The sequence below is a fragment of the Triticum aestivum genome, chromosome 6D, assembly GCF_018294505.1.
Source record: "Triticum aestivum cultivar Chinese Spring chromosome 6D, IWGSC CS RefSeq v2.1, whole genome shotgun sequence".
In the NCBI taxonomy this organism is placed as follows: domain Eukaryota; kingdom Viridiplantae; phylum Streptophyta; class Magnoliopsida; order Poales; family Poaceae; genus Triticum; species Triticum aestivum.
Genome location: NC_057811.1, coordinates 49,874,394 through 49,886,097, shown reverse-complemented (window position 1 = coordinate 49,886,097; position 11,704 = coordinate 49,874,394). Strand labels below are relative to the sequence as shown.

Sequence of the window (11,704 nt, the reverse complement as noted above, 5' to 3'; positions counted from 1 at the left end):
GGAAGGGGTAAAGTGAGCAGCGCGCCCGCGGTTATTCCTTTTTACGGGGAAGACGCGGGCCGCCTCCTTTCCCGTTAACTGCGACGTGATGCGTGCGTGCAGAAACCGCATCACGCATGACCCCCACGTCACGCACAACCCTCCACGTCGCGCGCGGGTCGTGGGGAAGTGCAGAGGATGAGCAGTTACTACGGTAAAATTCGCCCCGCCTGCCCGCGCACTATTTTGGGCCTGGCCCAACAACGTGTCGCGCTTATGTATGGCCCAAGCCTGGGGGCTCCTGTCGGTGTACAAAAGTAGGGGCACACCTTTGTACCCCTTTACTTGTGCGCGGGCAGTTGGAGCCACACGCCACAGCCACACTAAGCAGGGCAGAGGAGGGGAGCCGGAGAGAAACCGAAGCCCAAGACAGCCAGAGCAACGCCAAGGCCGAGATCACAAAAGAGCAGAGAGACGAAGCAGGTTTCCCCAGCAAGACCCTTGCCGGGGCAGCCTCCGCGGCCCCGGCAAGGCCCTTGTCGGGGCGGCTCGTCCAACACCAGCGGAGCGCACCACCCTTGAGCCCACGGTCTCCAACACCATCAACCACGTTGGGCCAGGGCTTGGGAGGCGGCTCCATGGTGGCATGCAGATCTTTGTGAAGACAAGGAATATTCAAGATCAGATGAGGATTAAAAGACAACGATCCTCGGCAAGATCCTTGCCGAGGGGAGCCACAAGACCCCCGGCAAGATCCTTGCCGGGGACAACAACACGCCATGGCAAGGCCCTTGCCGGGCCACCCGGCAAGGCCCTCGCCAAGGGCGCCAGCAAGGCCACCTCCAGGCCCACACCAGCCAAGTCTCCACCGCCGTTCGCATGCAGCTGCCAGCCCAACCAGCTGGGCTGGCACCTGCGTGGCAACATGCAGCTCCCAGACCAGATCAGCAAGCACATGCATGGCGGCATGGAGATCTTCGTGAAGACCCTACTGCCGCACAACCTCAGCTACTTGCCTGCCTACATGGCGCCGCATGTAGCGCTGGCCAGGGCGCGTGCCGAAGCGAGGGGAGCGGCGACGGACGGGCCGGGCCTCGCCCCCGTCCCCGATAAAGCAAGGGGACACCTAAGCGATGCATTAAATGCGTCTTGTCCTGTAATACGAGCGATAAGCTCGTAGCACTGTACGCCTTTCCACCTCCTGTGTGCCACTGTGCAGCCCCTTTCGACTATAAAAGGAGCCCCATGGCGTACTGGAGAAGGATTCGGCTCTTTGGAATGACCCAGCCACCGTAGCTAGTTGGGAGGCTCAAGAACACTCAATACATGCACCAAAGCAGGACTAGGGTTTTACGCGTCCTTGCGGCCCGAACCTGGGTAAACGATCCTTGTGCTGATTACTAATCCTGCTCTTCTTGCAACCCTGCGCCCCGGCAACCGTAATCGGGATTCTTGTGGTCCCATAGGTGTCGTTTCCCACCGACAAGGATGGAAAGGAAAGCTACTGAAAAAGCCCGGCAGAGTGGCCCTAGCTCAACCGGTTCTCACGGCCATGACGACTTTCCACACCACCGCTCTAAACCTGCCGAAGGGGATCCTGAGGAAGATTGAGAAAATCATACGTGCCTTTGTCTGGCCAAATGAGGACTAAGATCAGAACTCAGGAGGGCACTCCTTGGTTAACTGGAGGACTGTCTATCGCCCGAAGCATTTGGGTGGCCTCGAGATTTGGCCGCGCCCTTCGCCTTCATTGGCTCTGGATACAATGGACGAACCCTAAGACGAACCTGCCTGCACCACCATTTTGCCGGGCAAAAGGCACTTTTTTGGCTTGACAACTGGAGCGGAAGAGGCTCTCTCAAGTTCATTGCCCTGATCTTTACAAGACCGCTTCCAGAAAGAACATATCTGCGCACAACGAGTTGACGAACGAGAACTGGATCAGGGCGGTGGCCCGCTTACACACCTTGCAACAACTAGGAGAATTCATCACTCTCTAGGAGTGGGTCAGTCGGACAACCCTATTGCCAGCCCAAGAAGACCACATTTCTTGGAACTTAACCACCAATGGAGCTTTCTCCTCCGCTTCGGCCTATGAGCCACAATTTTTCAGCTCCCACCCGAGGTTCGATCCGGCCAAGGTCTAGTCCGCCCACGCTGATCCCAAGTGCAAATTCTTCGCCTGGATCACTCTCCATGGAAGAATCTTCACTGCGGACATGCTGGCTTTGCGTGGTTGGCCACATGACCCAGGTGTTTCCTATCCTTCAGGAGCCGGAAACGGAAAATCACCTCTGTAAGAATTCCCCTTCTCGACTGTGGTCTGGAACCAGGAGAACACATGGACGAACGAGGGTTTACCGATATTGGGTTACCTCCTTGAGCCAGGAAACGTGTCAGAATGGTGGGACATGATGCTTGCAAACTAGTTAAAGCAGGTGCGTCGGCGGCGCAGCGGGAGGATCTTCTACACTTTATGGTCAATCTGGAAAGAACGAAATAGGCGCATCTTCACTAGACTACGTCTAACGCACCATGAGGCACTACTAGAATCAGGATATTTGTCGTCAGCCAGCTCTTTGCCGTCTGCTAGCTGACGACGAAGAAGGTCTTTGCCATCAGCTTACAGAAAACTGACGGCAAAGAAAGAGCTGACGACAAAGATCATGTTTGCCGTCAGCCAGCTCTTTACCGTCTGCTAGCGGACGGCATAGAAGCTTTGCCAGCTGCTAGCAGACGGTAAAGAGGGTGCGTGGCCCACTAACGTGGATGACCTAACGGCCACTTTCTTTGTCGTCTTCTAGCAGACGGCAAAGAAAGTGGCCAACCTAACGGCCATTTCCCCCGGCGCCACCCCACTAGTTAGGCTCTTTGTCGTCTGCTAGCAGGCGGCAAAGAGCTGTGACCTAACTAAAAAGCGGCCAGCGCCCGCACCCCACCCCTGTCTCTCTCCCTTCCCTCTCTCTCCCCTCACCTCACCCGCGCCGCCGCCCCCGTGCCCGAGCCCCACCGCCCTCGCCGCCCCCGACCCCCAAGGCGGCCCGCCACCCCGGCGCCCTGCCCCGCCGCCCCGCCACCTCCTCCACCACGGCCGGAGCCAATGTGAGATTTTTTCTACTGTTCTTTGCTGTTTAGGTTTAGGTGTTATTAATAGGTTTAGGTTAGTGCTAGGTTTAGGTTTAGATAATTAGAAGAAGAAAGTTGAAAAAAAGAACAATAAGTAGAAGAAGAGGAAAAAGGAAAAAAGGAGGAGGGTCGTGGATCGCCGGTCGCAGAGGGGATAGATGGTGGAGCCAGTGGGTCCCGCCGGTCCCGACGCCGTCGCCCATGCCCAGAATCCCCTGGTCCGAGTGCTGACCCGTTGACCGTGCGTCTCCATACCAGAGGGCGCCCGGGGACGAGTGGGCTAGGGGGTTCCTCGACGTCGATCGAACCCTAAATAGCAAGTATGGTCGGTGCGAGATACATGTGGCCGTTGGTGTCAAACACTACATCCACGTCCCACAAGTGACGCCGGCGTCTGGCGTCCGTGCGGCAACAGTTCTCAGGGTCGATGGCGGTCGAACACCTATGTGAATTTGTCTTGCAGCCTCTGCGATGACGATTAAAAGCCAAGTGTTGAAACTTGAAACACCCAAACTGACTCAAGTCGGTTTGGTTGTTTGAAGTTTCAAAACATGGCTTTAATCCTCTCATCGCAGAGGCTGCCAGACAAATTCGCCAAGGTGTTCGACCGTCATCGGCCCCCAGAACTCTTGTTGCGGGTGTCACTTGTGGGACGTGGATCTAGTGTTCAACGCCGACCGCCACATGTATCTCGCACCGATGATACTTGCTATTTAGGGTTCCATCGACGCTGAGGAACCCCCTAACCCGCTCGTCCTGTTGTAAATATTTAGTTAGGTTGACGGAAAAAAACAATATTGCTATGTTACTCATCTTTCGATTTAAATGTGCAGTTTTTTCGTCGCTGCGAGGGTCTAGTGTTCGACGAGCTCTGCCCCTGCGCTCTGCCCCTGCGTTCGTGGGTGAGCACAAATGACATCTCCTCCTCCCCCCTTCATTTGCTCTGTTCCGGTCTTCGTGCCGATGAAACTTGCTAGCTATAGGTGTGTTCAATCATCGGTATGTGTGACCACTATGTGTCTCCCGTTCGAAAGGGCTACATCTATAAATATGCATGCATTTGCATATTTATTACCGTGATTCTTTCGAATTGTCTAACGTTATCCATGGACAGCCCGAGTATGTGTAGATTGGGTTCGTTTTCCCATATGCTCTGCTCCGGATTCGATGCAGAATTTCATCAGTGCCTCCCTGTTGTTCTCCGGGTACACATCCTCTTTGCTTATTGCCGAGACATGTATCAGGAGAACAGCGGGGAGGTGCTGCCGAAATTTTGCGTCGGATCTGGAGCAGAGCATGGGAAAACGAACCCAATCTACACATACTTGGGTGGGATTAGGACCTATCTTTACCTATTAGCATCTAGGTTGCATGGACGTAATAAAAGTGACAAACTCCATTAACTGATGAATATATACATGCTGATTTATATATATATTTCTTATGTGTCTAGTAGCTAGGCAAGATGAGTGATCGTGCGTGGGTGTACACCGGTCACACTAGTCAGAAAGACATGATCATTGAATGGTTAACAAAAACCAAGGGGTTTCTGAGAGCCGCATTTGCAAATGGACAGAGGACAACCTGGTGCCCCTGTGCCGGGTGCGGCAATTGGCACAAGAGGACAGATGATGAAATGGGCAAACACCTGCAGAAGAGGGGTTTTACGTCAGGTTATACGGTGTGGACATTTCATGGCGAGTCTGCCCAACATGCCAGAGCTGAGGTGCTTCGTCGTCGCACCAACCAGCATGGTACCGGGATGGAAGACATGGTGCAAGACTTTGATGATGCTCGGGACTCGGATGATGAGATGGAGGAATCTGCAAAGGCCTTCAATGAAATGTTGGAGTCTTCAAAACGTCCTCTCCACGAGCACACTGAGCTTTGTCAGCTGGATGCCATCTCACAAATAATGGCTCTGAAGGCTCAATTCAACTTGGACAGGGAATGCTACGACGCGATGATGACAGTATTTGGACATTTTCTACCCAAAGGCCATGTACTACGTACCTGCAAACCTGTACCAGTCAGACAAAATCCTCCGTGCTCTTAAGATGCTCTATGAGAAGATACATGCCTGTGAGAAAGGCATAATAATCCTCCGTGCTCTTAAAATGGCATAACTACCTAGGATAGCTCAATAATGATCTATACTTAGCTTACCTAGTTCATTTATGACATAATTAGCTTACTTAGCTAAAAATGGCATAATAACCTTGGTTTAGCTCCAAACTATAATTAGTTTATTTTCCTCCTAAATGACAAAATAACCTTACCTAGCTCCAAAATGACCGATTTTAACTAGGATATCTCTAAAATGACCTACACTTACCATTTTGTCCTCCAAAATGAATACATATGCTTAGTTAGCTAAAAAAATGGCATAACTACCTAGGTTAGCTCAAAAATGACCTACACTTATCATTCTTACCTAGCTTAGCTAAAAAATGGCTTCTTCTTCTTCTTCTTCTAACTTTCTTCTTTCCCAATTTGCAGATTTGCTTTAGATGAGGAAGCTTGCGTTGATGGAGTCTACTCTTCTCCTTATGCTTCCTTTTTGCTTTGATTTTGTAGGATGAACTATGTGAAACTTGCTACCTATATATGTATGTATGGATCTAACCATTGTATGCTTGTTGTTGGATATGTTGGCTAGCTATATATGTTGCATATGGACTTTTGATTTGGTATGTAGATGTGTTGGATGATCATATCCATATGGTAGGGATATGATTTGGTATGTATATGTGTTGGTAGCTTGTTGAAAGTATTTTCAAATGTGTATATATATATATCTGTGAAATTCTGTGAAATTGATTGAATTTAAGAAAAAACAGGGGCTATACAGGCACCAGCAGACGGCAAAGAGCTTTGCCATCAGCCAGCAGACGGCAAAGCTGCCACGTGTCAGCTACCTGTGCAACCTGGGGTGCACTGGGCTTGCATATATGGCATGCTTTGCCGTCTGCTGGCAGACGGGAAAGACCTTTGCATCTTTGCCGTCTGCCAGCAGATGGCAAAGCATGCCATCTGTCAGCTACCTGGGGCATCTGGGTTGGCCTATTTGGGCACTGTGCCGTCTGTTGGCAGACGGCAAAGCACGCCGTTAACCCCTTAACGGACCTAAGCTGCCATGTGTGCCGTCCAGGCCCTTTGCCGTCTGCTGGCGGACGACAAAGACCTTTGCGTCTTTGCCGTCGGCCAGCAGAAGACAAAGAGCCTTTTGCCGTAGTCTGTTTCAGCCGGATGTGTTGCCGTTCGCTGGCTGACAGCAAAGGCCTTTGCCGTCCGCTAGGCATGCCTTTGCCGTCTGTCATGGCAGACGGCAAAGTTCCTGATTCCTGTAATGAGGTTGCGATGTTGGCCTTCGAGACAATTAAACAACGCGAGCTGGCTTTTGCTGGAGCCATGCCAACGGTAGGTATTGGTTAAGCTAGCATTGGGTGTGATGGGGTTTTGGCAGTTTTGCCCCGTTCCCTAAAAACGTGCGCCACTCTGTACATCACATTTTTTTTTGCTCTCCTTCTATAAAAAAAGGCAGTGCTCCTGCTGGTTTAAAAAAAATAAGCATGTCGGAATCTTGTTTTTTTTTCTCCACGACTTTCATGAATGTCATTCGATGATGAAACTTTGCAAGCATTCAAAACATTTTTTTAAGTTAGCCACAAAAGACATTTAGATTTATTTTCAAATTTTCACTGTTCAAACCGAGCTCATATGACCTCGAGCTGAGAAGGACACTTTCGGCAAAAAACATCTAATCTCCCTAATGATTTCTTAGGGTAGTACTACATGGCAGTTTAATCTAGTAATCTCATTTTTTCGAAAAGGAGGATGACCCCTGGCCTTTGCATCAATGCGATGCATGCCAACATTTTATTAATTAATCATCGAGACCTTACAAAGTAATACATCAACATATCTGAAGCCATCATCTTGGAGACATCTGTCGCTACTCCTATCCACTTGATAAATGGGTGCAGATTGTCGGGGCCGTATACCTAGACCTCACCAAAGCACAACATCTAAAGTCGGACTCCCCAACCAACCCGAATGATCGGATCTGGGTCACACACCGGTCCGGCGCACTCTCAGCAAGCACCGCATGTGCACACTGCAGAGGCTGTCGCCACCGTCTTCCGCAATCCATCTACAGAGTAGGTACTGACACATCCACCTTGCCAGGCCTGCCATCCACGCCACCACGGCGCCAGACAAAGCCACCACCCTACGCGCGTCCATCATCACGTACCCGTCGCCGAGACCCTGCAGTGCCACGCCGCTGAGACTCCACGTCGTTGATGCGTTATAGGAACCGCCGCTCCTCCGCAGAAGCCGTCCACTAGTCCCTCGAGCCTATGCACACCTTCAAAAATGGGAGAAAGAATGGGAGTTGATGGTAACTGGGAGATGTCTAGAACAATGGTAGGCACAGGGACTGATGACAATGATAGGCGCATCAATCATAGGCTTATTTCACTCGCACTAGGGTGCTCTCCTCGTACGCGGACAAATGGGAGATGACAAGGGTGAGGAGATGAGGCGCTCTCCTTCAACCATATGGAGCAATTATTAGACAGTGTTGAGCAGCTGAGAAGAGAGGACCGGTCAACAAAATCAATGGAGAAAGAGGACAGATGCTTTTGGAATGGACTCTATGTATTAGCTGCATACCAGCCGGCACGTGGATTTGATATACTTGGTGATTTGAGCTATTACCTGATATGTCCTACTCCTACTTACAAACAGATCCATCGGTGTGAACTTCAAGAAACCATCTCATATTAGCATGTTTGGATTATACTAGATCGTGACGTCCATTCAAAATCCAACGTTGCTATGTGCCCATATGATCACGAAGACACACTAGGCTTGCCTGTAACACATGGATTTCCGCAAAATCGTATACCAAAATTTTCCTATATATGGAAATCTTGTAGCTCTGATAACTCCGAATCCCAGAAACAAACACAAAGTGTGCATAGCAGTGATGGGCTGATGATCAATCTTAAAGAGAGTCACAACCATTTGATTCCACAGTGATGTGTTGTCTTGCTAGAAAAACCGTGTGCCAAAAGTTGAGTACGTGTAACCTCTGCAAAAAGAAGAGACGAATGACTAAGCTAGCAACTAAATTTGAGTGCACGCATCTGTTTTTGCTCACCTATACTCAAGTTTCGTACAAATATATCCTGATGCTCGCCTAATAAACCAGCAGCTTAAGAATTCGGATACCAAAACGGCATTATCATGTGGGGTTAGCCAGCAGAAGAGGCACCGAGAAGATACATTTGGAATAAGGACAAAAAAAGTGCAATCCTGCTCTATGGGAAGCAGTGGTGCGAGAATTTCCTGCTGTGCATTTCGTTATCTTTGTGGCCTGGAGCGCAGACAGCTTGACCAAGTAAAAAGGAGAATGAACCAGGGACATTGACAGAAGTAATATCATATTGTGGTCAGTTTTCTGATTGGACAATGAACTAATCATTGACTGATTAGCCAGTGAAATCACAGCTTCTTAATTTGAACAAGCATCACACGTATGCCGTGCCCGCCAAAACATTGCAGGCTCGTTAGAATCAAATCGATTCTCTGAGGCTCCATAGACGACTATTATATATACGCTTCTCCACTATACGCTTCTCATCAATCTCTCCTCACCAAGCATCAACTGGTCACTCGATACAGTGCAACAGCATAATTAGGTCGCTGCATTGGGGATTAAATTTGGGAGGATGGAGGAGAGCAGGGCTCGCGGCAGCGCCGACATTTCTCTGAACATCAACCCGGCTTTCTCCATGGATAGCATGAGCGACGCAAGGGCAACGCCGGTCATGATGCCTCGGAGGTCAACTTCGGTGAAGATCGTGCCAATCGCGTCCGACGACGAGAATGAGAAATCTCCGTCGCCCGACCCGAGGACGGCGGTCGTTCATCTGGTTAAGAAGGTCCGTGTTTTTTCCCTGTGAAATTCGTGCACATGCATGAGAATATGAGATGGGGCTTCGCTGATTTGGATGCTTTTTGTCAGGCGATGGCCGAGTTCTTGGGGACGTTCCTGCTCGTCTTCATCGTGCTGTCGGCGGTCATCATGAACCAGGTGCACGGCGGCGCTTTGGGCCTGCTGGGCGTGGCGGCGACGGCGGGAGCGGCCGGAGTCGTGATAGTGGCGTCGCTGTTCCACGTGTCGGGGAGCCACCTGAACCCGTCGGTGAGCCTGGCCATGGCCGTGTTCGGGTACCTCCCCTGGGCGCACCTCGCGCCCTACGTGTTCGCTCAGTTTCTGGGCGCCGTCTCCGCGTCGTTCGTGGCCAAGGCAATCTACCACCCGGGCCCGGCGGTGAACCTTGGCGCCGTCGTCACCACCGTGCCGTCCATAGGCACCTTGGAGGCCTTCGCGGTCGAGTTCATCATCACGTTCATCCTCCTCTTCGCCCTCCTCGCTCCCGCCACCGATCCCAAAGCAGTACGGAAGACCTGCCCCATTAAATTATCTCTCAGACTCACTGGCTCGCTCACTCACTGGAACTGCCAAATGGTCTTTAAATAGGTGAAGGAGCTGGTAGCAGTGGCAGCTGGGGCAGCACTGATGATGAACGTTCTCATCGCCGCGTAAGTGGAATGATCATACGATCAACGACTCTACAGTTGTTTTCCTATGATCAAGGTTGAAAATGTTTAGTTGTGATCATGCAGGGAATCGACAGGAGCGTCGATGAATCCGGCGAGGACACTGGGGACGGCCATCGCCACCGGGACCTACACCAAGATCTGGGTTTACATGGTTGCGCCGCCGCTCGGCGCCATCGCCGGGACCGGAGCTTACATTGCACTTAAGCACTGATGCATCTAGACCGTCATAGCCTCGAATCGCTGTTGTAGAATTTTATGCATGAATGCAATTGCACTGATGCAAATCAATTAATATACTGTAACTTTAAGGAATTCTTTTGGGACACTGTTCTTGGGATGACATATGAGCAAGCTTGTAGGTGTTGCAATGTTGCAAAATTATGCACACGGATTTGCCTAAATGCAGTTTTATCATCAAAATACAGCCTATATGGGTTCTGATACACTAGCAATTCAAAATTCTCAATCTAAGTCTTCCGGGTTTCGATGCTCCTCAAGTTCGTCTGTCGGGTTGAATTAGACGGAGCTCCGACTTAGATTCATGCCGGCTCCACACGGGGCGGCAAGCTTAGGGTTTCACGTCGGGCGTATGCGACAACGAGAATCGGTGTAAGGTTATTCAGACCGATTCAAGGGTTATATGGTGACGATTGTGGCTCTGAGGTGCTGGTCCTTATTAGGGGCACTGAAACGACGTGGATGTCGCCTAGGGGGAGGGGGTGAATAGACGCTTTAAAACAATTATGGTTTAGGCTTGAATAAATGCGGAATAAAACTAGGGTTTAATTTGTCAAGCACAAAACCTACATATATTAGGCTAAATAATGTGCATCAACAACTTATGCTAAGCAAGGTAAACAACCAAGCGATAGCAAGATATATAACTTCAAGCGCGAAGGCTATCACAAAGTAAGTGCATGAGTAAAGAGTTTGGTTAAGAGATAAGCGATGCATGTTGAGATGATGATGTATCCCGAAGTTCACACCCTTGCAGATGTTAATCTTTATTAGGGCGATGAGAATGCACAATGCTCCCCGAAATGCTACTAGGCCACCGTATTCTCCTCACACCCTCGCACAATGCAATGTGTCGTGATTTCACTAAGGGACTCTTGAGGGCGGTCACTAAACCCGTACAAACGGCGACCCTTGGGGCGGTCACCGAACCCGTACATATTGCTCGGGGTAATCTCCACAACTTAATTGGAGACCCCGAAGCTTGCTCGGAGCTAGGTTAGGTTACTAGGGAATGTTCAAATTTATGTTTTGGTGCAATATTTTGGTGTAAGAAGGGAAGGCTTGGCGCAGTGGTAAAGCTGCTGCCTTATGACCATGAGGTCATGGATTCAAGTCCTGAAGGGAAAGACTGCGTACAATAGACCCAAAGTGGTTGGACCCTTCCCCGGACCGGACCTTGCGCAAGCGGGAGCTACATGCACCTGGCTTCCCTTTCTTATTTTGGTGCAACATACATAATTCAAATACAAGATTTCGGTGCAACACACAAAGTTTAAGGTTACTAGGGAATATTCAAATTTATGTTTAAATTTAAATGGTCATAGATAAATGTTGCTGGTGCACCTATTGGTTGCTAGGGTCAAACTAGTAATCCAAATAAAGTTTATTTTACTTTGAAAATTGTTTGGGGAATTCATGCAGTGGTGTGACCATTTTTAAATGACCATTTGAGAAAACATTTTTTATTATATTTGTTTGAATTTGAATTTGAACCAAATTTGAGAGTGGGATTATTTTCTAAATGCAATTTAATTATGAAAATCAGAGTAATATGGCTTATTAATTAGGCTAATGACATGACTAATATCTGGGGGTCTCACACTCCGGCACAGCTGCTGGCACCCGCCATCTTTTGCGCAAGTGTTGTTGCTCGTGTTCGCTGCTCCGATGCTCCCACTCGACCGTCGGCTGAAGTGGCGAAGCTATACCAAATTCCTTTGGGGAG

General features: G+C 49.7%; 1 protein-coding gene across 1 annotated transcript; it reads left to right on the top strand.

Moving 5' to 3' along the window:
• The first annotated feature begins 8,843 nt into the window (after positions 1-8,843).
• LOC123142290 (aquaporin NIP3-3-like) lies at positions 8,844-9,952 on the top strand. The gene is made up of 4 exons (XM_044561272.1): positions 8,844-9,056; positions 9,140-9,574; positions 9,659-9,720; positions 9,805-9,952. The coding sequence occupies exons 1-4, from the start codon at positions 8,844-8,846 to the stop codon at positions 9,950-9,952; spliced, it is 858 nt and encodes a 285-aa protein (XP_044417207.1).
• Positions 9,953-11,704: the final 1,752 nt, after the last annotated feature.

Excerpts from the sequence above, each read along its gene's own strand:
- LOC123142290 (XM_044561272.1), top strand. The coding sequence starts at position 8,844 with ATGGAGGAGAGCAGGGCTCGCGGCAGCGCCGACATTTCTCTGAACATC. Across the intron at positions 9,057-9,139 it reads TCGTTCATCTGGTTAAGAAG|GCGATGGCCGAGTTCTTGGG; the intron begins GTCCGTGTTTTT and ends GCTTTTTGTCAG. Across the intron at positions 9,721-9,804 it reads ATGAACGTTCTCATCGCCGC|GGAATCGACAGGAGCGTCGA; the intron begins GTAAGTGGAATG and ends GTGATCATGCAG.